Source organism: Lagopus muta, chromosome 4 (genome assembly GCF_023343835.1).
Source record: "Lagopus muta isolate bLagMut1 chromosome 4, bLagMut1 primary, whole genome shotgun sequence".
NCBI lineage: Eukaryota > Metazoa > Chordata > Aves > Galliformes > Phasianidae > Lagopus > Lagopus muta.
In genome coordinates, this window is record NC_064436.1 from 18,418,735 (window position 1) to 18,445,461 (window position 26,727).

Consider the following 26,727-nt stretch of genomic DNA (forward strand, 5'->3'; position numbering starts at 1 on the left):
TTAAAGTAAAATCTCCAGCCTTTAAAATAATGATTTCTTCTTCATATGTTACTACTACTTTTTTTTTTTTTTTTTCTATTCATGATTTTTATTTCCCTAGATGACATCTTTCTGTTTAGTTGGTATCTCAAAATGGCCACGTGTCAGAATGCTGTGCTAGCCTTTCTTGTGTTAGACTAATATCAACTTTGCATCAAAGGAAATACATTCAGTTCTCAATCCTCATTACTAATTTACCCTTTTAAATGCTGTGCTACAGGTCACTTTATTACAATTTTAAATAAGCAAGATATTTTTGGGTAAAGCAATGCAAAGTTATATTATCACTAGCCTTCATGACACCATGTATATTCATAGATACATATCAAGCAGTGAAATAATGCAACAGATAGCTCTATAAAAACAGTTCTCCAGCTGTAATTAGGTAGTTCCACTTGAATTGCACAATTTAAACCTGAGTTGCATGGTGGCTAAATCAGGCAGTCAGGCAGCACGACATCTATCTCAGAGTTGAAAATGGAACAGAATTAAACATCTGTCATAAGCATGGAATTTAAATGGCAGCGTAGGAAATGAACCAATGTTGCTTGTTTTCTTCTCGTTTAGTTGCCAAAATTATGAGAATTCATTCTCGGTTTTTCTGATGTGGGTTTTGGTGTTGTCATAGCATCAGAGGTTCCCAGAAGATATTTAAATTCTTAAATGGTACATTAAGAGAGTTGCATCTAAATCACTAATTTTGAAAATATCAGTCCCGCTTGAACTGACTAGTAGTCACCTGTGCTCTTTTATTTTGCTACAGAATATCTAGGTGTGTTCACTGCATAGTGACCATAACTGAATAATGTCTGTAATATTATGCAATTTTCCTGTATAGGGTGAACCAGGTCTTCCTGGGCTTCCTGGACTCCCTGGGATAAAGGTAAATAAACTGTAGTCTCTGTGGTACTGGGGGGGGCACCACAAGGAGGGGAGGGACTTCAAGGGTGAGACTAAAGTAGTCCTACTGTGCTCATACAGCATCTGAGTCTCTGATATTGAGATTGTCTCTGATTAACACAGGAAGGTTTCGCATGGGAAATTGGTTTAAGTAATGAAATAGTATATCTTATAGTAAAATGTGAAGCAAACCATTGCCTTATCTAGGAAATAAAGATTCTACTGCTTAAAAATATCTAATATCAGTAGTCTTTTATATTTCTTTGTAATGAAGGAGTTTTGTCATTTGTGACATTGTGATTGTACAAAGTTTTACTTGATTTCCATTTTGATGGCTGCTTTCCAGTAGCAGTAATCTTACAGAATTTACCAGGTCTCTCCAGCCAGCAAACTACATTCATTATACACAGACTGCAGAGAACTGGCTCTGTCAACAAAAATACTCTCTGCTCCATTACACAGAAATGATTTCCACTGTGAAGTCAAAATGTTTTAATAAGATTCTATTCAGTATTAGCTACAGTCCCTGGTCTAAAACCTGGTTTAGCTCCTGGCTTCCGGTTTGTCTGGGATCTTTAGGTAAGTTGATGCAAAAGACATGTGGTTGGTTTAGCTCTGGCATAAGTGGTTGCACTGGGAGTTGCAGACTCTTAGGCAGTTTGAGCTGCAACTGTACAATGCTGTGCAAAGTCAGGATTTGCATATCCTGAGGGAGTGCTTGTTAGGTTGGCTGCTCCTCCTTTGTGGCAAAGATCCTCCTTTTGGAGGACAAAATCTCTTTGAAACTTTTTGTTTGCATTCCATCATGGGCCTGTGCATACCTCAGGAGATGATTTATATTGCTTTTCCAATAAAAAGAGGGATAAGCCGAAGGCCAAACTTCTGTCTGCTTCGATAGGATTCAGTATCTATCTTATGGAATGCAATATTTACAGTGGTTTTCTCAAAGGACTTGTGAATTGCCACAACGTTCATGCATAATGTCCTTTCTGTGTTTCTAGTGAATTATGGGAATAATTGAAAGTGCATATTAAAGTTTGTGTATTGTCATACCTGAAAATATGGTTCCCAGGGTGGACATTCTTTTTCTGCAAGAATGAACTCTACATCAACTGGTAAAGATCATGTAGCTGAGTTGTGATGAAACTGTATTTTCAAAAGCATCTTCAACAGAAATCCATGGTCTGTTTGCTTTCCTAGGAAGCAAGGAGGTAGCTTAGCTGGAGGTCAGTGCCAGCATCCTGGGAACACTCACCAAAACCAGCTGGGGTTACGGCTGGTATACGTGGTTTCCTGTTCATGCAAACTATATAGTTTCATTTATATCTCAGCATGGAACTTTAAAACAACTAAATATCTGATCTAGAATACTATTTCTGTTAGGCTTTATCTGTTGGTGGTAAAAGTGGCTCAGAGGGTGGCTTCCAAATCCACCTAAAAGGCAAAATGTGAAGTGAAAAATCAAAGACTCAAAAGTCTTCTACAAAAGTTTCTGATGAGATCCCTTGCAGCTAAAAAGCATTAGGATTCTCACTGTGCTTTTTGATCTTTCTTCTGTCCACTTCAATTGGAGTTACAGAATATTCTCAAAATTTGTCTTCTTTGGATGTTCTAGAAATTACTATGTTCTGTTTGTTTTCTGCTTAAACAGTTTTGAACAGTTAGCCCTCATTGGCAAATATGTCTGAAATATGTTAATTCTTCTAGGTGTACAGATTTAGCTTATAACTGTCCCCCAGACAAGCATTCTGAAAATCAGGTAAATAAACAGCAAGTGTTCATTTCCATTTGATATACAGTGTCTCAAAGCACACAAGCAATTTTGAACAAACGAACTTGCTGTCTCAGGATCATGTTTACAGAGCTGTTATGTTCTAAACAGCTATGGAATTGTTGGATATTGAGACTCCAATGCAAACAGACTTCTTCAAGGTATATGAGAAGAAATTGGGAAAAGGAGACTCCATGTTTCCCAATTTTCAAAGAATTTCCATTAGTTCTTTCAGGTAGAGAAAACAAAATCAAGACACAAGCTTATTCTATACACAGGAAACTCTTAGATGTAGTTCTTCTGGTCTTAGGTATTTATCCCATGACCGTCCATTTAAGAAATTGAAGTCTCCTCTGATCTATCCATTGAACTACAAATTTGCCTTCTTGTGAATGAAACTTTCTACAGTGGCAGTCTGTACTATGAAATACTTAGGTAACCCTGCACCTACGTAGCTCTCCTTACAAATGTTAAAGCAGCCTGTGAAAACACAAATGCCGCAGCAAGAAGAGAATCATAGCTTTCCAGCTGCATCTCATCTTTCTTCTCATGGTTGAAGAAAATTCCCAAGGCATCCGGTCTAGTGTTCCTGAAAGCATATCCAGACATCTTAAAGGATTAATAAATATTAATCACTGGAAAGTTTCAGCTTCTTGTAATGCCATTTCAATTAATTAATCAGTGTATATTCCCAGAAACCCATTAGAGCTTGGTTTAACATGACATTGGGATCCAAATGGATTGCAGTACTGGATGGACATGCAAGTATCACATCAGAATTCAGAATATGCAGCAGGGTTGTTATTAATTATTTTTCTAGACTCGTTCACTGTGTCCATGCGGATGTTTTGGGAGTTCTTCCTGTTCTTTTGCTGTCTCTCAGCATTGTCGTTTAGTGCCATGGAGCAAACACAAGTGCAGTCAGTTATTTCCAAGACAGTGATGAAGCTGTCTGTGACATGCTGGAGAAGTGTTTTTCAAGCACCTGTTGCTGTTTAGGAATGGCTGGAAACTTAATGAGCCCCTGAATGTGTTGCACCATGTAATTTGGGAAGCGAGTAAGGGACCTAAGCACAGAATATTAATTCATCACTCTGATATCCCCCAACTGATGCTATGTAGATGCAGAATACCTTCTATGAAACACAAAATTTATATATCTGTTTTATCTCATAGCTTTTATGTGTACTAAGCAGAGGTAACTTAGTGTAGTGGAAATCATGCATTCTCGTATTTGCTGAACTGTCAGACATCTCTCAAATCTGTGGTGTTGCATTTTCTGGCATTTAGGCAGTGCAACCTTCAATTTCATCACTGCAGAAGGAAGATTTCTGCAGCTCACGTTTTCTCAGCAACAGTACTGAATTTTCAGCACCATCTGAATTTTCTTCAATGTTTCTGCTCCAGTTCTAAAACAAATACTGAAACAAAGTTTGTGGTTACAACGGAGCTTTTATTTGATTGTATTCAAGAAAACTGCTATTGGTTGATTTGTCACAAGAAGAGAAAATATCTCTAGTCTTCCTGCTTTGAGATGTAGGGGCATTTTTCTGTGCATTCAAATCTGGTGTAATTGGCTGACTAGACTTGCCAGTGTGCAGCCACTTGTATCTTTTTGTGTTTTGGACTGACTTCACTGGGCCTGTACCTGAGCAAGATTTCAGAAGAACCTGGATAAGAACACGGATTTTTTTTTTTTTTTTTTAGTGAAAAGCAGTTCTAATATTGATTTTTTTCTGTACTTAAATTTCTTTTTTTCTTTTCTCTTCATACTTAGAGCTCATCCTGTATCTTTCCTAAAACTCCACAGAAAGACTGCAAAATTTTCTACTTCATAGAACTTTTAAAAGAAAAAAAAAGCCTCTAGAAAAGCTGATGCTCCTTTCATCCAGTGACTTCCAGTACAAAAGAAACCTCTCAGAGAAAATGAAAGGCAGAACTTTGAGGCTGGGTACACTGTATGCAGCTTGTATTGTAAAGCCATTTAAATTCTTCAGAAAAGAGAGTAATGTGCTGTTGAAGCTTGGGTGTTTAGTTCCTGTTGTTCTCTTTGGCATCTAATAGCAAAATGAAAGGAAATCTAAAGTAAATTGTGGTGTCAGGGCTTGCATTTTGGAGTCAGCGCCATTCACAATGCAGAAAAAAATTCTTCAAACTTCTTTTTCTCCCAGGTGTTGTCAGGAAGGTTGAACTTCCCTGGTTTTTGTTTTTTACTTGTCAGTGACTGTTACCAGGAAACCTGTGCTGATTCTATTTCTCTCTTTCCATTCTTCTCTGGGACATGGGCATTCTTGCTCAGGCTTCAATTAATCTCTCTTGTATCTATCACCATACCCACAACCTTCTAGCCTGATCTTGGGAGCTGGAAGGGGCCTGCTGACCTTGTGACAGGCATTTCTCAGTCCTCAATATAAAGATATACTGAAAATGCTAATTGCAACAATTGAAAAATGTGGGAATTCAAACTTTGCTTTGTGGAAGATTATGTTTCTCCCTGATACGTATTTGCCTCAGCTCATATGTATGTTGAAATGTTCAAGTGTTAACTAGTTTCCAACCTTTCATCTCTCATATAAAGTGCTCTCAAGAGTGGTTGTCCAAGTAGGAAAAAGAAACTGTGTAGAATTCGTTAAACACCAAAAAGTAGAATATAATGATATATCCTTTTAACTGAAAATGGGAGCTAATCTAAAAAATAGGATTTAATACCTGCATTTGGACAGCTAATTTTTAGAAGTAGTTTTTCAGAAGTAGCTCTATGCATTGGTACATTTATTTGAAAAATTAAAAGACAGTAATGCCACTAACAGAATTCTGTTTCCAGAATGGAAGTATATAAACACATATCTGTATGCATGTAGTTACATGTCTAGCTTTGTTCATCCATTCCTGCCTGTCTGGTTTCCATATGCTGTGGCAGTAATCACTTGCACAGGGTAGACAAGTCATTTTCCAGACTATTGAGAATCAAGGCCAGAAAATGAAATCATCATTAACATTGGATGGTACGCATGTGTCAGAAGGATTTAGCTAGTTCTTCTTTTGGATATATGCAGTTCTTATTAATCTGTCATAAACTATATCCTCCAAATCTGAAAGCTCTCGTTTTCTTTCCTGGAAGAGGCTGAAGTATAAGTAACTGCAATACAGGATGTCATTTGCCCTAAAGATAGTATTAGTTGAAAGACTGAGCTTGTAAAAATCTATTTCCCAGCATCTGTTTCATAACATAGTTGGATTTTTCTTTATACTTACAAAAATCAATCTAAATCCAAATTTTTAATGCAGCTGAATAATCTGAGAGCCCTATGTTCTGTTTTATTTGTTAAGTATTTCATTAGTCATAAGAAAGACACAGCAATATGAAATCATTTATGTACCTCAAGTATACAATTTTATGTGGTCAGAAATTAGTGCGTGCAGTAAAATTCTTTATGTTTTAAAAGTAGCAAAATAAAATTCTTAGATTAGTAATGTAACTGTTCTAAAGGAAATCATTTGGGGCCAGACTTTTAATAATGTAGCGGATCAGTCATTGCAAAGAATTAAAAATGAGATGCTTATTACAAAAAAATATTTTTATTCTAATCCTCAAAAATAGGTACCATGCTGACTTGAATTATAATTAGCCTTTAAGTAAGAAGAATTTGATATGACTAATACATGCAGATTTAATCAGAATTATTACTGCAGAATTATTCTTTTAACACCCTTCCAAAGCAGCATATGCTCCAAGCAGGCAGAACTTAAAAACAGTGAGAAAGTCAGCTCACTAAAGAATAACAAATGGCATACAAAGTAGGGTTAGTTATGAAGCTTCAGGGTTTTAGACAGGTTTTGAGGTAGTATATTTTGTTTCTTTAAATGAATCATAAAGGCTGAATGTACATTTGGAAATTCAAAACCAGAATTGTTTTTCTAAGTTTAGAGACAGATTTGAGTGTGAAGATATTGTTTCAAATGTGATGAGTGAGCCAGACAACCTGTTCAGCTGGCCGTTTCTGGAGCCAGTTCTGAGCTGATATGAAAAGCCTTAACAAAGGCTTCATAAAGTGGGGTGAGTTTTTTATCAGATTTCCTTTCACCTTGCTCACTTCCTTCATAATGAACTGAATACTGGAGTCCTCCTGGTATCAGAATTCCCATGGACTTAAGGTTATATGTAAAGTCCTTCTAATGCCCTTAACATTGAGAAAATATGAAGTGCCTTTTGCTGACCTGTATGGCCTAAGGCAGGCTGAGCTGAGTTATTGCTGCCCTGGAACTGAGTGCCACAGATTCTTTAAGAAGCAGCAGGTTAGGTTTGAGCAAGTACAACTTCATCAGCTGCTACAGCACTGCACCTCCGTTTTAAAGACTTCGGGAAATGTATTGGTTATCAATTTCAGAAATGAAATTTGGGGGCAACAAATGGCAATTTCTGGAAAATGAGGGAAAATACCAGTGAACCAAATTCTATGTTTCTAATTTTGTTGTTCTCTATATGGCCTTACACCTGGGTCTTTGGATGTTTTGTTCTTGCTAGATTTTGTTCTGTGTATCTTCAGCTTTGTGGGGTTCTTTCAGTAGCATCAGACAAGAAAAGCGCATCAGGTTTTTTTAAATGACTATCAGTGAGTTAGGATGGTATTTAAGACAAGCACACCTTGGTCTCTTCAGTGAATAAAATGGGGACCTGTCCATGTCTGCTCTGATTAGAAGGAGCACCTTGGGCTCTCCCAGGTTCTGTGACTTGTGAGGAGTTTGCAGGCTGTCCCCATTCCCAGGAGTTGGGAGCATCTAGAGAATGCTTGGACATACAGGAAGGAGTTTGGAAGCTCCAACCTGCCCCTAAGTATGGGCCATATTAGGTCTTTGTCAGTGTACAGATGAGGCCTGTCAGAACAAAGTTTCAAATAATTGCATTGCTTTGCGTTTCAGCTGTGCTGTGAAACGAGGGCAGTATTATGTTGTTTATAAATGTTGTCATCAAGCTAGTGACATTTTAAAAAGCAATTAGCATGGAAAGTGGAATTGTAATTGTTGCACCTTTCTTGAACAGAAGTTCAAGTTTTAGCCAGTTATAAGTTCTGTAAAAATTAAAATAGTGACAGTGAAGAGCATGTCTTGGAGTTAACCTCCAATATCAAAGCTAGCCTCTGCCTCAGCCCATGAAAGGTTTGATCATCATAAAACGACCAGTTATTAATATGTCTAGTGAATAATCCTCAAAAAAAAAAAAAAAAAAAAAAAAAGGCTATCCTCTGAAGTAAATTGCAAGGATTTTTTTTACTTCTAGTTATGATGGAGCTTACATAACTTTAGGTGTACAGCATGCAATTATAACGCCCTTTTCACGCATTTTATGATTAGAGGTGAAAATTATCATTAACAGGGTTTCTGAGAAGCAGCATCTCATTTGCTCTCTGACCCACTGGTATTCCTACATTTGACAAATGTCTGAAGCTAAAAATGAGCACACGCAGAGGTCATCCCTTTATCTGTTAAAATGTTAATGTCTCAGGCCATTAGGGATTGTTTCTAAATGATAACAAATCGCTCCTGTAAAATGGAAGTAACTCACAAGCTTGTTGATTTATTTAATAGCACATTGCCTCTGATCTATGATTGATGCAAATTGCTCCAAGCTCTAACAGTAAGTGGAGTTTAAATGCTGAGATTGATGTTGTTGACTTCCTGTGCTATGTGGTGATTTCTAAGCTTTTATTTCGTAACTATGCCAAAGGGTTGAACTAAAACTCATGAGGAGTCGTCATTTGCTGATGGCTTTTTACACAGCTTGTAAACTGTATCTCAAGTGAGGCATTTCCTTATTCTCTTTTCACAGGCTACCTGCTTAACTTTACTCTTTCCAGATGTCCTGTTCCCTGCCTCTGCTTTAGCAGGCAAAGTGTCTTGTGGTATATTCTCTCCATTTAAAACTTTATTGTAAGAAACTATAGCAAGTTGTTTAGAAAAGTATTATAAAGCTTGGTTACTCTGATTCCTTGCATTCCTTTCAGTGTTTCACAGTTGTTTAGAGATGATTCTTGCCTATGCAAGGATTTTGAGGTTGGGAGATCCCAGAGCAAGAATGAAATCACCTCAGAGAGCAGCCTCAGCAGGCCTTTTTACTCTTACCTTACTGAGAGGAAATTGTTTCCCTTCTATTTCACACATCGCTGGCAGTGCTAAGCTTGATAGATTCTCATTTCTTTCTGTGGTGTGTGTGGCACAGAGGGTAACTGTTGCGTGTTAACCTTGGTAGGCAGCTGAGTATCAGCCACTCACTCACTCCCTACAGCGGCATGAGAAGACAAACTGGAAAAAGTAAAAGTGAGGGAAATACCACATTGAGGTGGTTTGAAAAGGGAAACAAACAAAGCCAAGAAAAACAAGTGATGGAAAAAAATGAACCCAGATGCTCAGCATCAGCTGACCAATCCCCATCAGCCTCCATATAATGGCAGCCTCAGCCAACTTCGCCTGTGGTTTTTATTCCTGTATGGTATGAAATACCCTTTTGGCCATTTTGGTTCAGCTCTCCTGGATCTGTCCCCTCTCAGCTCCTTGTGCCTCTCCAGAATCCTTGTAGGTCAGGCTGTGAGAATTACAGAAGGTCTTGGCGGTGCATGAGCACTGCGCTGTGACACCTGAAACATCAGCGTTGTTTTCATCACAAATCCAAAATAAAGTTATGAGGAAAATTAACTCTGTCGCAGCCAAAATGGGTAAATAACATAATATATGTAGTAGTTAATAACATAAAGCAGAAGGATGGCAGCATTTGTAGAACAAAATGCAGGGTACAGCTGGACAGTTGAATGGAGTCTGTTTCTAATGTAAATATTTCTCTCTGAGTAATGGAGATAGAAATGCAAGAAACAAAGCTGGTGCAGACGTTATCTCCACTGGCTGGGAATGGTGCAGAAGTGTGCCTGAGTGCTTCGGTTAACACCTTATGTTGTGGTTACAGGTGAAATTTGAGATAGTGTAGAGGATACTGCTTAGTTTCAAATCATCTGAGCAGATTGTTTTTCTACTTAGAAGCTTAGGATGGCAAGCCAGAGGTCTTTTAACCTACTTATCCCCACCAGCACTGTATAGAGAATTGCATGTTTTTCTTTATGTAGCCAAATCCTACCTACCTCAGTTTTATTTTGTGTGATAAGAACAGTCTGCAGGACCATGTTCAACTCAGCATTCATTGTCACCCCTAAGTCTTCCTCAGCAGAGCACTACTCAGCCAGTCAGGTCCTATCTTTCCTGACACACTAGTTATTCCGCTTCACATTTGATAATCTTTTAAAGCTCTGCATTGTGTAAGATCTGTACTCTAGCTATGTTAATTAAGCCAGCAGTTTCCTCCATTATCCATTCCACTTGCTTTTGCAAAGCACCTCTTTCTTGTCTCTGCGCATCAATCTGAGAAATACTTTAAGCCTTACCACCGAAAAGACTGAATTGCAGAGCCACTGCATGTTTCTTCTGCTTAAAGTCATCAATTAGCCCTGGTAAAGTCATTATTAAAACAATCAGGGGCCACTGAGTGCCTCCTCATAAAATAATTGAAATTTCACTGTTGTCCATTTACTGACATAAAAGTGTTTCCATCTACAGTGGTAACCTAATGTTGCTCTTGCTGGTGTGCGCTGATACAAAGAATTAAGTAAACTGTTGTGGGTTGTTTTTCCTAAATGACAGCTAAATGCCCTTCTCTGGGACGTGTTTGTCGTTGTTTATTCCTTTGTTTTTATTATCAATTCTGAACCGCAGCCAGATGGAACTTCACGTTAGAAAATGTGCTATTTAGTGTTGGCATATCTTTGAATTTTTTTGATCTTCTAAGTTGAAGTCACTGAATGCTCCTCAGTATGGCCACATGAAAATTTTCTCTGGTTATAGATTTGCTACAGACCTTCTTTGTTTGAACTGCTAATGATGGAACTGCTAATGATGGATTGTTGATGAGAGCACAGATGAATATACAAGAACATTTGCTAACTTGCTCACTCACTGCAGCATGTCTGTATTTCTGTGCGGGCAAAGAGGTGAAGAGAACTGTTATCCAACTGCTTCTATTTACTGTCTCCATATGCTGTCATTAATTAAATCAATACAGGATTATGATACTTCTATCTTTTTAGCTATTTAAAGAAACATTTGATGGCTAATTTATGATCATCAAGTTTGGTGATATTGTAAAAATCTATACTAATTGGGTTATACTATTGATTTTTAAAATTTACAATACTTTGTGGGTAAATCTCCTTGATTCAAGTCTGTGTGAAAAGTAGAAAGTTAGGTAGCAAAAGCCTTGTTCAGGAGAACTTCTTATGGAAAACATATGGCTTCTTCACTTTTCACTGTTCCTCTTCAGCCATAGTGATAGGTTAAAAATAAAAGGAACAAACAAAATATTTACTCCGTTTTTTAATGCTGCATGTGCTGCATCTCAGCTTGATTGCTGCTATTTGTCTGTTACGTTTGTACAAACTAATGGGCAGGAAGGGCCCAGAACAGTGAGGGAATAAGGAGCTGTGGCTCTTTGGCACCTGTTCACAGCTATGGAAGTTGTGTGGATGTGGACAAATGAAGTACTTTCATGTCAGAATGAGGAGGAATAGTGCAGTGCTGATGCATTATACTTTTGATCTGCTTCCTTGCAATGATGTAGCTGACTCTCTTGAAAATGCATCGCAACAGTACCATCTGGCCTCTGTTTGTCATTACTTTGTCATACCCTCACCCTGTCTGCCCATCCACTCACTGCCTCATAAAACATGACTGAAATGAATGATCCTTAACCTCATAAAAAAACAATGTCTGACACCTTCTGTTTCATTTGCATTTTATATGCTGTGTGATGGCTTGCTATAAGAATGTATACTGATGAAAGTTGCTTAAATTTTGAAGTATTTTAATATAACTCTTCCATCATAGCAGGATGAGCTGATGATATGGGGAAAATGCAGCCAAAAGAAATTACTGTTACTGTATGTACACACTGCTAAATAACTAACCTCACATTCTTCTCATGCTGTGCTTTTCAAGGGTGAACCAGGCTTCATTGGTCCACAGGGAGAACCCGGGCTGCCAGGGTTACCAGGAACAAAGGTAAGGACAGTTGAACAATGCTCCAATATAAAATCCCTTGGAGCAAGTTCAATTTTGTTAGCAGAGATCGTGCTAATGCTGTAAAAATCTTTTAGCCACAAATGAATAATTGTCGTAAGTTTAGGTTAAAATATAGCACCTACAGTACCTCGAAACTTGAAGAGTTCTATTTCATGGACGAATGCAATGAAATACATGCCTTTGTAGTGATGCCCTCAAACAATGTAAAGGCAGATACTTTATCCATTCACAATGTAAGTTTATTCACTAACCTTGTTTAATTTCAGCATCCCAAAAGTCACTTCTTCAAGAAGCAAAATATGCCTGCCAGAAGAAACTATGTTCTCGTAACTTTTTTAGAAGAAATCTTAAAAGTTTGTGCAGGCATTAGAACTTTGATAGTACATACAGACTGTAAAATACAGTGCCATTAAGCATAGGGGCTTTTTTTGTACTACATACGGGTTTTTTTTAGCTGCTCTGTGGTGAAGATAGCATATTATGAGTTCTACAAATAATATTCATTAAGTACCATAGTTCAGGAATCTTCATTCCACTTCTTTCGGAATAGGGAGAAAAATAGCTTTATAGGATCCTATATAAATCCAGAATAGAATTTCTAAATCTTACTTTTTGCAATTGAGAACACTGTGTTCCCCAATCCACTGCTAGTTGTAGATGAGCTCAGAAATGTTTTCTTCTGATGTTTTGGTTTCTTTGCCATAACTGATTAAGTTGCATGCTAAAAACTGCCCAATGTTTTGTGATATATGTGTACCTGCTTCCACAGGGTGACAGAGGAGAGGCAGGCCCTCCTGGGAAGGGTGAGCGAGGTGAAACTGGACTTCCAGGACCAAAGGTCGGTCTGATTGCAGTGTTTTGGTTAGGGGAACACCAATAACACATAATGCACCTTTTTCAGCTAAAAAAAAAAAAAAAAAAAAAGAGAGAACTGGGTCATTTTTAAAGTTTGAACTTTCTGATCATTGTAGCTATTGATTGCAGAGAAAATCCATTTTGCATGCTGTTTCTCCAATCCTAATACATCTCTAAGATGCTAAGGCAGATTTTGTACTTAGCAAGCTAGTTTGTATTCCTCTGAATTACTGGGAAAAGTAGTTGTGGTAACACTTTATTTAATCTCCTTATTTAAGGATAGTTAAATGTCTTCTCTACTGTTTGACTAACATTTTTCAAGAGCAGTTCCCATAAAACGGTTTTAATGATGTCTACTCTTTACTAATGCCAATACTAATTTTCCTTTGGAAGGATGAAGTCTGTGGCCTTTGCATGCTGGTGTTAAAGAATATATTACTCTGGATGCTATTAAATTCAAGGTCTTTACAGACTCATGATCTTGATCATATAAAATTAAGTGATTTTGCTGTTCTGTAGTATAGTTAGTCATTACTAATTTCTTTTCCTCTGCACTCCCATTCCATTATCATTTTTCTCCTCTCCATCTGCTGTCTTCCCTCAAACAGGGGAGAACAGGTGAACCTGGATCTAGAGGCCCCAAAGGGTCAAAGGTCAGTAGTAAAAAAAACAACAACAACAACAAAAAACCACCTGTCTTTAGTGGAGTGATTAACACATTTATTTTACAATATGTTGTTTGTAACACTTCTCAGAAACTTCAGATATCCCTTTAAAAGAAACTGTACCAGATAATGCTGTCTTACTTATAAATGAAACATTCTTATTTTCAACTTCAGCTGCTAGAATTGAATCTTGTGTATTTCAATCACTGCAACTCTATTTTCCTTCTTATTATAACATCTGTTTCAATCAGCTCTTTTTTTCCTCATCCCACTTGGTTTCCCTATATGTAACTGATGTGAGTTAGTTCTCTCACATGCCACAAACCATCTCCTGTCTATGCCTGTGGAGTTTCAATTGGTTTTTGCAATTATTTTGTGGAACCAAACTTGGTGGGGTAGGAATCAGTCGTATTTCAAAGACTGCCAAAAGAGAGATGCTGGCCAATAAGTCCTACGTAGGCAAGTTTTGTAGATTACATTACTGTTTTACCTACTGTAACCAAAGTGGTTTGATTTTGTTTGTTTGGAGTGTTGGCTTTTTTTTCTATGTCAGACCATCCATCCATTTATCTCTATATGGATATAATGGGTTCACATGTATGTAGAGAAAGAAAATACATGCTTTTAAAAATATTTCATATACTTTGCAAATACTGTGCTCATTGGACTCCTCCGTGTTATGTTATGTTATGTTATGTTATGTTATGTTATGTTATGTTATGTTATGTTATGTTATGTTATGTTATGTGTCAAATCAAAATTAAATCAGATTTGTTTAGGTAGTTCTTCAGTCTACTGTCAGAATAAAGGTATCAAGACAATGTTGTAGGCTAGCAGGATACTGGTTGCAGAACCTGAAAGAAAGGTCCTTAAATAACAGCCATTCACAGTGCTTAAGGTTATGATTAGGAAATTGCCCCTTCACCTCACTCATTCCTGCCAAAAAGGAAAGTTAGTAAGCAAGGGAGCTGATAGGGGTATTAATGCATCAGAGTAAGAGCAGAAGAGTAAAACATTCATTTGCCTCTGGTTCCTGGGCACTTCCCAAATGCACCAGAATGATAGGGATATCTCTTTTAATTCTCATTTTACCAAAAAGGCCTAACTGTTTCTAAATTCTGGGTCAGAGAAGTCAACCTAGTAATGAAGATTGTTTTCAGCAACTCCAGTGACAGTTTCACTAGATACTGGCAAGGCAATACTGTTGATCATGTCCTGCCACCAGCCTCCTCTCCATGTTCTTCTTTCATTATCCCTATGACTGTTTTCTGTTTTATGGTTCTTTTTTTTTCCTATTACTACTGGTGAATTAACCATTCTTCCCTAACTTGTACCAATGTTATAGAGATTTCAACAGGAGTAGCAGTTCTTTGCCAAATTCATTTTGAGTAATATAAAAATTGAAGAGCTTGTTATGACTGTGAAGCAAAAAGAATCATAGTCGCTAGGTGTTGAGTTATGAAAGCAAATATGTTTGAAATTCCCTCCATCACTTGAAACACATTATTAACAGCCAGGAGGATAAAGGTGTGTGCAATATGGCTAAGATCTTAAGCCTGTCACAGTGAGGGAGTAAAGGGACTTTAGTGGTGAAAGTACCTGTGTGTCTGCAGGAGAGGTAAGAACTTGGAGCAAGGAAGTTCAGAAGCTTAGTGGAGTCACAGTCATGGAAATAAAAGTTTACACACTTTGAAACACACCTTTGAGGAAGTTACTGTTCTCAGACTTCAGACTGATTTTATTTCTCTTGGTTTTTCTTAAAGCTTTTAAAATAGTGCCATAAAGAGTAGAGAAGTTGTGTTTGTTACGGAATTGGTAATCTCTTTTGTTGAGTCTTTGGTACAACTTATTCCAACCCAATACAGCACACAATAGCAACTTGTATAGAACCAAATACTTCCTTGTTAACCCTGTCACAATACAGATGTTTAAGGAATTTCTGCTGTAACTAAGGTCCACATTCTATTAATAATGAGACACCTATTTGTTTAACTGGGTTATCTAGGAGAAGCATGTTTAAAAGAGACGAACTATCTAATATATTGTCAGATGGCATATTTGTTCTCAAATATCCCTTTTACCTAGGGTGATACAGGTGACAGAGGTGACACAGGATCTGCAGGTCCACGGGTAAGTCTATTTCTCATTTCAATCTTTATACTCTTGCATTCATTCTCTGCAATGAATCGAAATTGTGGCAGCAACTCCAGTTAATGTAATGAGATTGGTCACTTGACCCTGGTGGAAAGCGTGTTACTAATTTGCCTTTAATATGAGTAACAGTCCTTACTACTATTTGACTTACTACTATTATCCTACTCACAGTTCGTGGGCAGGATGCTACATGCCATGTTCAAACGTTGCCCACAGGCAGCACAAAATTACTGTATTGGAACTGCTTCAGTGCTTAACTGCAGTGGTTTCATTTATTTGCTTTCCCACTGCAGCACAATTCACTTAGTGACTTGCTTGTTTATTGAAAAAAATATTTAAAAAATCCTTTAAATGTGGTCTTTAGTTTAATGCTAAGTTATGTGGGTGTAGTAGTACATTGGAAATACAACAAAACTTGATTAGGCTGCTTTGGCATTAAAGCATTCATCAATAAATAAGTGTCTAGAGTAGTCTTTGGCAGATGTCTCAAATATTGTTATGGAAAATGTATTACAGGGGCCACCTGGACAGAAGGGTGATCAAGGTGCTACAGAGATAATTGATTATAATGGCAATATTCATGAAGCTCTACAGGTATGTAAACTTAACAAGGCTGAAATACTTTAGCCTGGTCTGCCAAGAAGCCGTTTGACGTCATTTTCCTTCTGCATAAACCATGAGAACACTTTTTTTCCCCAAAGATTTGCTGAGTTTATTGATTAGGAATGTCTTTCTATATTTGGAAACCAGACTTGCTATTTGGTGTGAGAAAAACTGTTTTCTTGATATAATTTAGCTGAGTGAATTAGTCGCATTTCCCACAGAGCATATTGACATCATCTAATGAGAGTAACGCTGATTCATTGCTGTGTGGGGGTTAGTGTTGAATTCATGCAATGAACCACATACGTAAGTTCAACAGAAGCATCTGCTTTTCAGTTCAACAGCTAAAATGTTGACAATTCTTTTTTCTTCTTTTCCCTTCCCCTCTTCCTATAAAATGCAAAGAGCAGAAAATTTGAGATTTGGAAACCGTAACACGTGTGGCTCCATTAGAAGGCTGTAGATTCAATCAGCAACTTGAGTATATTAAATAGACAAAGCACCAATCTTCCCATTAGTTCATTTCTAGAAACCTGTTTTGACAGGTATACACAAAAGTATGTGGGATTAAAGTGGAGTTGCAAAAAGAATAAATGAGTGTTTGCATGAAAGCAAAGTAACAAGATGACATATGTTGTTGCAGTCAAGGTGATTTACATTGCAGTGTAGTCAGATGCAAATTTTGTGCAGTACAACTCCAGCAAAATGAATGGGTTTGCTTATGTGCAGCTGAAGACAGAGCTTGGCTCATTGTACATCTGACCATTTTCTCACTGAATCCAATGAACTTTTTCTGGCATTTACTCAGTGGGAGTGGATAGATGTCTGGCCAGTCATGTGCTTTTCAAGTCTCCTTTGAAAATAAAAAAAACCCTCACTGCCTTTAGTAAAAATCTAAAAGCTCATGTTTTTGAAGCTAAGCCCACTCTCATTGTGAGTGGCATCTGTGGGGAAGTCTACATAGGCATGTTTTGAGTCTCTGCATTATACCCATCTCACTTGTTTCAGTCCTAAGGGAATTCAAAGACACATTTTTCAGTCTTTTAAATCAATCTCAGTGTTAGATGACTGAAGTAGCTTGGAAGTAATGTAGTATATTATCAAGCACAGATTTACTGGGGCTTTAGCCCCCATGTTTCCTGTTTTCTGTCTTTATATCCTCACTCTGACATCAGTGCTACTTTCAAGCGCTGTGTGAGAGCACCTTGGAAAAGCTGCAGCACATAAAGAAGCCTCAATAAGGGACTAAAGCCTACTGCAGTGGTTGAAACAGATGAGGAGGCCGTTTTCCTTTTGTAAATCATTTCAAACGTCATCACCTTCTGATCCAGGGCAACAAATAATTGATATCAATGGGAATGTCTGTGCAAGGATGGTGTAAGTAAGATTATATAGGATCAGTCAACAATATCCTTGCCAAATCCAGTTCAGGCCTTTCAGATGGCAAGCACCCATTGAGAAGTCTCCTGGTGCCAAAATCTTAAAGGATCTGAGGTTTGCAGCTTTCCCTTAGAGGTATGGAGCACTTTCAGCGCTCAGCACCAAACTGTGACCTTACACAGAATTTGGTCTGCTGATTTAAGAAGTTGGCAAGAGTTAGAAAGATACAGGCTGTCTGCATTTCTTAGAATTTAGCAATAAATCATCAAGCAGCTCAGAAGCTTTAGGATAATATAGTTACTCTGCCTTGTGCCTACTGCTCAGTTTCTCATTCAGTCAGAATGAGACATGTGAGTCCATCAGCACTGGATATAGGGATCTTAAAATTATCATCATAGTTTGACAAGAGCCCTGCTGTGTGCATGTGGCTTTCACTTGTAGTACCAAATACAAAATGCAGCTCTGTCAAAATTGCTCTTCAGGCTTGCTCCTCAGAATTTCCTAAGGCTAAAGGCAGTAGCTGCAGGAGTTTAACTTTTGTAGAGGATCAGACACTTTCGGTACTGAAAACTGAATGTGCTGATGAAAATGAGCCTGTCAGCGTGATCATGCCAGCATTCATTTGCAATGCTTATTTTATGTTTTCATGTCTATACCAACTGAATTTTTCAATTTTTAAAAATCTTTATATAATCCCATAAATACGATACAATGCAAAATATATGATTATATTAAAGTCATCTGTTAGAGAACAGTTTTCTTTATTTCTTTTTTATGTACTTCATATTGAGCAGGCTCCAATTTTCATGGCAAATGAAGATTCCTCTAGAACTTAAAAGCAAGATTTGCAAACCATCCATTTGCACATAGGAAAAGAGTTAAAAGCTAAATACTTTTCTTTCCATATATGCCAGAAGGTTCTTCATAGTTAATAGAAAAGCAAAGAGAGGCATCAGGATTCGAGATGTTTATTTTCTTTAAAAACATAGACAAGCATTTTGATTACTTTCAAACACTTTTTCACTTGCTTTTAGATTCTTATTTGTAAATATATATATATATTTATTAGCAGATCAAGCTAAAAATAATAAAAGAATTCATAATAATTAATAAAAGAAGCCTCTTGTCTTTCCAGACATTTAAAGCAGAATTCAAAGTACTTATCAGTGTTTTTGTGGATTAGCACTTTCAGATTTAGAACCTAACTTTATTTTTGTGTATCTTATTTTCCATACAAAAAAAAAAGTTACACTTCCACTGTAGGAATTGTATTTTTTAGTTAAACCTTGGTGCAAAACTTGCAGAGATCCCAGAACAGTGGGCAAGTCTTTTTAAATTATCCTGAGAGACCAATTCATCCCATTTTTCTTAGTTTCTAAAAATCTTTTGGAAGACTTTTACTGTGATTTTACTGTTTAATCATCACCTACTCAATCACTTGAAATTTACAAGAAACTGCAGTCTTCACCTATGTAAAATCCCGATTGCCCTAGAAGCCAAACTGTGCAACACTGGGAGTTAAGAATATCAGTCCTTTCTCTCTTATTTTTTGGAGATGTGGGATCTCCCTAGATGCAGTATAGGTTTTGTGGAGATACTAATTTTTACAAGCAGAATAATTTATATCCTTGTTCAGTTTGGTAATGTTGTCTCTTGTTAATACATTTTGCCAACAGAGGATTGCCACCCTCACTGTCACGGTAATTCCAATTGCATGATTTGCTTTGTGTTGTAGAATGTCTCTTTTATGTCATAATATGTTTGTCATTCTGCCAGTTCAGGACATGCCTTCCTTGAGTGCTGACCCAGCTCACCATCCTATGTACTTACTTGCTCACTGCTCCCTTACCAGAGAGTTTGTTGTCAAAAGTCCTGTAATAGTGGAGCCAGTTCTGCTCCTGATGAATTAATGGCAAAACTTCCGTTAATGTAAGAGATCTGGAAAATAAAGAATACAGTTTTTCTGTAGGTACATATTTAGGCAGATTAGCAGCTTCAGACTTCTTGGCATACATTCTCATCTGCATGTGTCTGCACAGGAGTCCAGAAACAGGAAAGATGGGTTTTTAGTACCAAATGATTTTCAGATATCCACCTTATTTTCAGGGCAGAAGGATGGCTCTTTTACATTGGTTTGCAAAGAAACTTCATGTGAGAGTTTTCTGGAAAAGGCCCATCTTAGTTAACTGTAAGTCAGGATAAGTACAGAGCCTCAAGTACAATTCCCTTGACCTACCTTATCAGACCTCAGAAAAAAATACCAATTTTTCAGCACCTATCCCCAGCATGTGCCGAGGATTGTAAGTTCCCATGCCCTGTACTCCAGCCAATTCCCATGATACAACATCAGAACTATCACAGTCTCTGAGATTGACAGCTAGGAGATGTTTATAATATTGCTGGATCAGCCTTCTCTTAAAGCAACAAGTTGGGTATAAGCAAATTATTTTATTCTTCTCTTTGTTTTGAGTCATTCTCTGTAGATTTCTGTCACTCATTATCCTCTCATCAATGGAGAGGATTTCTTTTTTCTTTTTATTTATTAAAACAAACCCAAGCCTTCTGTACGACACCCAGTTCAATATTTTGTTCCTGAAATTGTATCTGCATCCTTAGGTAGAAGCAAAACGAGTAGTTGCAACTTGCTCCCTAACAATTTCCTGAAGCACTGAGCATCCCCAGAGACACTTAGCATCTTTCAGCAGAATCCTCTTCTCACCTTGGAGTGCTTTAGATTAGGATGTGGCTGAGGTGAACTTTGATGTCTCCCTGCCACTAACAGAAGCTTTGCCATTTCATCAGTGGGAGCAGCAGGACTTTCTTATAGAAGAGGAAATGCACTGCTGTTTTAACATTGTTTTTACTGGTACCCATCTGTTTGCTGAGAGTTGTCATAGATAAACAACTTGTTCATGTCTGATCTTGGTTCCCTTTGTGCCACACATCTAACTCATGTTGTTCAGGTACCTATCTTAACATTCGACCTGCGTTTACACAGCAAGTCCTGCAGGAATTTCTTTTAAAACTGTGTGTGTTTCTTTTTAGGGACCACCAGGACCACCGGGACCTCAAGGGCTGCAAGGTCCAAAGGTGATCTTACTTATTTTGCCCACTATGTTTTAGGAGCTGAGATATTTTGTAGTTTTCTCACTGCACGTTTTGTATCTGGAGCTCTCCCACACAGTATATTTACCTGAAATTGTATTGAGTACAGCATGCTTCCAACTTTGCACTCTGGCAATTTGAAATGTAGCTTCCCAGAAATAGTACTTTGATTTCGTTCCATGCACGGTGCTCAGTTGAGAGCTGGCAAAATTAACTGGTACAAAACCAGCTTGGAAGCATCTTCCTCGTGGATCTACACGGAGGCTGATCCCTAGGATTTCTGCTGCAGAGAGCGATCTGTGTGTTTGCACAGTAGCTGCACCAGCAGACAGTTGTTCCTGTGTGTTGCTTCTGGCTGCGTGGGAAGCAGTCTTGAGTTTGGCCACAGTGCAAGTGCATGTCAACGCAGCTTCTGTATTGCAGTAGTGCCCACCCAATGAAGCACAATATTTTCTAATCTCTGTAAAAATTATAACATGCACGTGTGGGCAGCATCCTGGCTGCAAATCCAGAGCTGCTAACCCCACCTGTTGGGGCTGTGCACAGTACCAGAGCTATTAGTGAGCAGCCCACACAGAGACAATGAATACCATATGCTGCGCTGTTGCATAAAATTTAATAAATTTGCCTATTCTTAAGAAAACAGAAAGTGTTGCATGTAGTGCAATACTTATATTGGTTTTAAATTAGTTGAGATAATTCTCCTACTTCTTAAATATTGAACATATCGTATCTTCCGCCAGTGTCACTAAGCTCTTCCAAGAGTAGATAATTGTTTCTTCAAAAACAGTATTACGCATTTGAATTTCAGGCTTCATCTGTGATATCATGTGGCAGTTCATCCCATTTAACATGTTAACTGTTTTGAGAAATTGTAAACTATCGAATTTCTTCTATATGAAAACCGATAATGGAACACACAGTTAAGCATGCAAGAATTTCCACATTAGGTTCTACTCAGCACAAGGATTTCTGCAGCCAAGAGTATGTTGTAAAACACAGAGGAGTTGATGTCTTCCGTCATCTGGTTGTTCGTTTCTGTTCAAAACTAATGACATAAAGCAGAATTCAACCTTACAAAAGTTTGTTGTCAATATCATAATCTATCCCCATCTTGCTCCCTTGGGGAATGCTATTCGGGGATCAGCGCGTAGGGCAATGCAGTGAATGTGAACTCCTTCCCTGGTGATTTATGTTTGTCGGGAAAGAAAACATGAGGTCTCTGTCAACCCTACATATATCAGGGGCCATGATTCCATATTTATTCCAGTAACGAACAAAGTTCCCACTTTCTTCCCCAGCCTTTTGGGGTTTCTTCTTCTTTTCTTTCTTTCTCTTACTTTTTTGCTTATCTTTATGCAACTCAAAGTTTATGAACTTTGAAACAGCTCTTTGGCTGAGCTGTTTGTTCAGTATTGTGTACAAGTATTGTATGTATATACAATGTGTACCAAGAATGTTCTCTGGTTTTGTTGTTGCTAATTATGTATTAATTGCAAACATTACTGACCAGTTTAATAAATTTAGTACTGCTTTTTCCATGAATGTCTTGAATAATTAGAAGATAATAATCCAATTCCATCTTACCTTTTGTAGGGTGAACCAGGATCCCCAGGAATTCCTGGAGTTGATGGGGAACAGGTAAACCACCTAGTGCAGATTGTATGAACAACCATGCATCATTCCAGAGGATATTTCTGTGATCTCAAGTTGCAGCTTAGATTTGTTATCCATATGATCATTATTGTGTTCCTGTGGCCACATAATGGCTGTGATTCTACATGTTAATAATGAAGGTCAATCCATAGCATGACTTATTCTGCTTGTTAGGATCAAAGCTAGTATTCTGTTCCTACAGACAACTTGCTAAATAAATAAATACATATTTTAGGGTCCTAAAGGACTAAAAGGAGATATGGGTGAACCTGGAATGCATGGAGAAAAGGGAGGAATTGGACTACCTGGATTGCCAGTGAGTATGAATTAATTTTGTCTTAAATAAGTATATTTTTAATCTCTCCCTCTATCAGGAATTTCCAGCAGTGCTGGAAACACATTACATTATAAACACATTATCATTCCTAGATGGATTGCTAATGAGATCTAAACTATTAATAAATGCTTCTTTTTAATGATTTTATAGGGAGCCAATGGCATGAAGGGTGAAAAAGGAGATGCTGGTTTGCCTGGTGCCCAAGGCCCTTCGGTAAGTCTCAGTGTGTTGTTGCAGTGGACGTAGTAGTCCAGCAATACTGTTTCAGCTTTTAGCTCTGAGGAACAGTTCATATTCACAGCTTATCTTTCCAGACATTCTTGATGATTTCTCTGCTTGAACTTTCACAGTATTTTGATTCATAATTCAGCTGTAGTCCATGGCCTTGTGAAAATTAAAGGACTTAAATATTTACCTTAAACAGCTAAATGCTGTTGAAGAAATGCTACAGATTTAGTTATTTTCAATTCTATTCCTTTGTCATAACAGTCCTACTGAGTTCTGGCTCTCTAAACTATCAGAAATAAATGCTGTGCAAAATAATAGTAAGAGATAAAATCAACAAAAGCAACCATAATCAGATTTATTTCAACACTTCTATTATGGTGATCTATGAAAGTCCAGTGAGAAGCAGACTAGACTGGCTTCAGTGATGTCAGGAATCACAGAATCATAGGGATTGGAGGGGATCTCAATAGATCATTGAGTGCAAACCCCTGCTAAAGCAGGTTGCTACAATAGGTCACACAGGTAGGCAACCAGATGGGTCTTGAATATCTCCAGAGAAGGAGACTCTATAACCTCTCTGAGCAACTGTGCCAGTGCTCTGTCAATCTCACAGTGAAGAAGTTCTTCCTTCTGCTAGTATGGAACTTCCCATCATCCAGTTTCTGCCCAATTCCCCTTTTATGACACAAGATAAAGACTTTCTTGATATAAAATAATTGGGGGAGAAAGTTCCGGTCTTGTGTATATTTGTGCTTAATTTTCTACGTAAACCCTGCATAATTTTCTGCATAATTTTGATGGAATTAATACACAAATGAAAATGTATTGTTGCTCTGTACTTGTCCACTTGTAAATAATATTATCCGCATATGAAAGCTTTTCAGGGCCAGACATCTTCCTGACTTTCAAAGCATTATAAAATCATTTAAAAAAAAAACAAAACACCTCAATAACTTTTTTTAAGGATGACTAATGTTATCATTAAGCTACCCGCCTTGTTTATGGTGACATGCACTGGGTATTTGGTACATAAGCTCTGAGAAATGAAAGAAGTTTGTCATCACAGGACACTGGGCACTCACTGTCTCTTCAGTGTATGAGTGTTTTGTTACGTTTGTTAATTTGTCACAAATCGATTTGCTAACTCATTCACCTTGCTCTGCTTGACTTCTCTTAAAAAAAGGCTTTCCATTTTCAGAAGACTTCACAGATGGTGGATTGATCTCTCCATGTCTGAAAGCTTGTTTTGTTCTCACTAGTGTCACCACCAACGGTCTGTGTTGGTGAGGGGCTGAGTATCAGTTTGGAGACATGAATTAGCATCCTCACTGCCACCATGCAGGCTACAGTAGAGACCCTTTGGGGTTAAACCCTGGGAAAGAGGTGACGCTGAATTGTAAACATCATCATGACATTCCCTTTTATGGATTCATTAAGAATGCAGAAAAACAGCACAAAATAAGCATGAGCTACATGCCTGAGCAACCTGATCACCTCTGTTAATGACTTCAGGGAATTCTTGGTACAAGTGGGCTAAGTGGGATGAAAGGAGAGAAAAAGGGTAGTCTTGAAAAAGTGTGAGTTATTTAGTATCTTTTATCCATTCATCGTTATTGGGAAGGAATTGCACAGCATCTTCAGCATCTTCTGCTCTTGTAGGTTACATAGTACAGAGACAGCTAAGGAGCACATATCTAAAAGTTTGAGTGCATCTTTTCAGTACTGCTTATTTTGTTTGTTTGTTTGTTTTTTGTTTTTATTTTTGTTTGTTTTTTGCCCCATGTTGTTCTAAGGTGTATGAGTCTAGGAGCAAGAATCGGAGACGGGCATGTTGCCATATGGCACAAGCAATTGACTTCAGGCACACTTCAGGCACCCTGTCTTCCAAGTTACAGTAATTCCCATTTCTAAAACCGTTTTCTAGATATGCTGTCATGATGTACCATTGCAATGCTACGTTTATAAGTGCTTGCTTGCCAGCAGAAGAAGGATCAATCTGAGTTTTGGTATTTGTGGGGAATTTCTTCAATGCGTACGATTTAATCTCGTTTTTTTTTTTTTTATCCATAGATCATAGGACCTCCTGGACCTCCAGGGCCACATGGTCCTCCGGGCCCTATGGTAAGCTTCGGACGAAGAGAACAGACTGGGAAGTGCTTGAACCCACTTATTTTAATACCTGATTAATAGAATTATGTGAGAGCATATGACAATTAGAGGGGGGCCTAATTTAGGACCTTTAAGTACGTTGGAAGTGAGAAACAAATTGCACCTGCCTATGCTGGTGTAAACATGTTACTGGTCTGGTTTATTCTCTAAATCAGGTGTTTACAGTTGCTTTATTGGCAGCTGCGTTTCATTTGCAAGAATAAAAGAACAGATGTAACTTTCACCCATATAGAGCACCAAGCTCTTTTAAAAACTCATAGCATATTTTTGTAATTGAGCACAGTATCTTTATTTTCAGGGACCTCATGGCTTGCCTGGCCCAAAGGTAAATTAATGGCTGTCTCAAATAGTCATGTTCTTGATGTCTGTGAAGTGTCATTCTTTGTTCTTTAATGCATGCAGCTATGTTTTGTTTGATGTCTCATTCAATAAGTGTTTCTGATATTCTTAAACCTTAAAGCAAATCTTAATACTGATAGATAGCTCAAAAGATTTTAAATTTTCTGTGATTGCATCTGGTTAGTATTTCTCCTGAGCATTGGCTGAATCCATTTTTTGTATTGAGATAATGTGCTATGGCACTAAATTATTCTGTTTCCTGGTGTTGGGCAAGTTACCACTTCCGTTGCAATTCTGAACATACAAGTGGCATATACTCAGGAGATGAAGTCAGAGAAACCCTTCTTCCTTTATGCTCTCTTGCCTCTCCTACTTCTTCCAGTATGAGTGGCCTCTCACTTTCTTTGGCGCCATGTCCTCTGCTGACCAGTTTCATCATGCACTGGGCAAGTTCCCTGCCACAAGCCTGTTTGTGTATTTTCATGTTTTTCAATCCCATTCCTTGATGAGGCAGATTTTCTGAGCGTCTTCTGCAGTGCGGTACGTGAAGATGCACAGCAGGGACTCTATCAACATTAATGGCACTGGTGCTGCTATCAGGAATGAGTCTTTTAATTGTGACAGCTCCCCAGTCACATGCACCTTTCTAAAAGAAATACAAGATGAGGAGTTCTTTCATTTAGCCTTTGGTGTGGCTTGTTTTAAGTTGCGAGAAAATCTTCACAGGTTTGACATATTATAAGACTATATGTGTCACCTTGGCAGAAGAATCTGGAGTCATTGATCATTTTTTGAAGTCAGGTCTGTCCCATTTACATACCAAACCTGTCTTACTTCAGGCTTTTGGCCTAACACCCGGGCTTTTGTGAAACTTCTCAGGTCTGTTTCCAAAACTTCAGCATTTTCAGTGCTACTGCTCTGAAAGTCACACTGAGTCAAACAGAAAAAAAATGAAGAAATGGGTGCCAAGGGGGCACAGCTGTCTGGTGTTACTTAAGGTAGCAGACTAGATCTCATTCTGAATTTTATTTTAAATGTATATGGTATAAAGTAGCATAATACATCAAAGGGAGGCCTAGGAACAAGGCCATGGGGAACAGCCTGGATGAAAAACACACACGTTTCTGTTTCCCAGAAGAGGCAGGCACAGTCATTACCTTTTTTGACTGGGTAGCCCTCATGCTGGGGCAGATTTTTGTGATGTGAGAATGATTTATAGGAAATTGCAAGTCCACCGTTATCCTCTTAGTAGCGTTTAATGTAATAACCTATGCATAATTTAACATTCGCAACAAGACTGGTGCCATTTCTTATGTTGTTTAAGCCTCTCTGTATGAACACAGAAACTATGGACCTCCAGAACAGCTTGACGCTGTATAATGTATACTGCTGCTTTCAATTTGCTTGAG

At 37.9% G+C, this 26,727-nt stretch overlaps 1 protein-coding gene across 1 annotated transcript in view; it reads left to right on the forward strand.

The window, feature by feature from the left end:
- COL25A1 (collagen type XXV alpha 1 chain) overlaps positions 1–26,727 on the forward strand; it is a 145,126-nt gene that overhangs the window by 94,455 nt on the left and 23,944 nt on the right. The window contains exons 16-28 of the mRNA XM_048943256.1: positions 878–922; positions 11,744–11,806; positions 12,597–12,665; positions 13,291–13,335; positions 15,433–15,477; positions 16,018–16,095; positions 19,161–19,184; positions 20,530–20,574; positions 22,186–22,230; positions 22,481–22,561; positions 22,733–22,795; positions 24,881–24,931; positions 25,278–25,304. Coding sequence (XP_048799213.1) covers positions 878–922; positions 11,744–11,806; positions 12,597–12,665; positions 13,291–13,335; positions 15,433–15,477; positions 16,018–16,095; positions 19,161–19,184; positions 20,530–20,574; positions 22,186–22,230; positions 22,481–22,561; positions 22,733–22,795; positions 24,881–24,931; positions 25,278–25,304 — 681 coding nt within the window. The remainder of the gene's footprint in view (positions 1–877; positions 923–11,743; positions 11,807–12,596; positions 12,666–13,290; positions 13,336–15,432; positions 15,478–16,017; positions 16,096–19,160; positions 19,185–20,529; positions 20,575–22,185; positions 22,231–22,480; positions 22,562–22,732; positions 22,796–24,880; positions 24,932–25,277; positions 25,305–26,727) is intronic.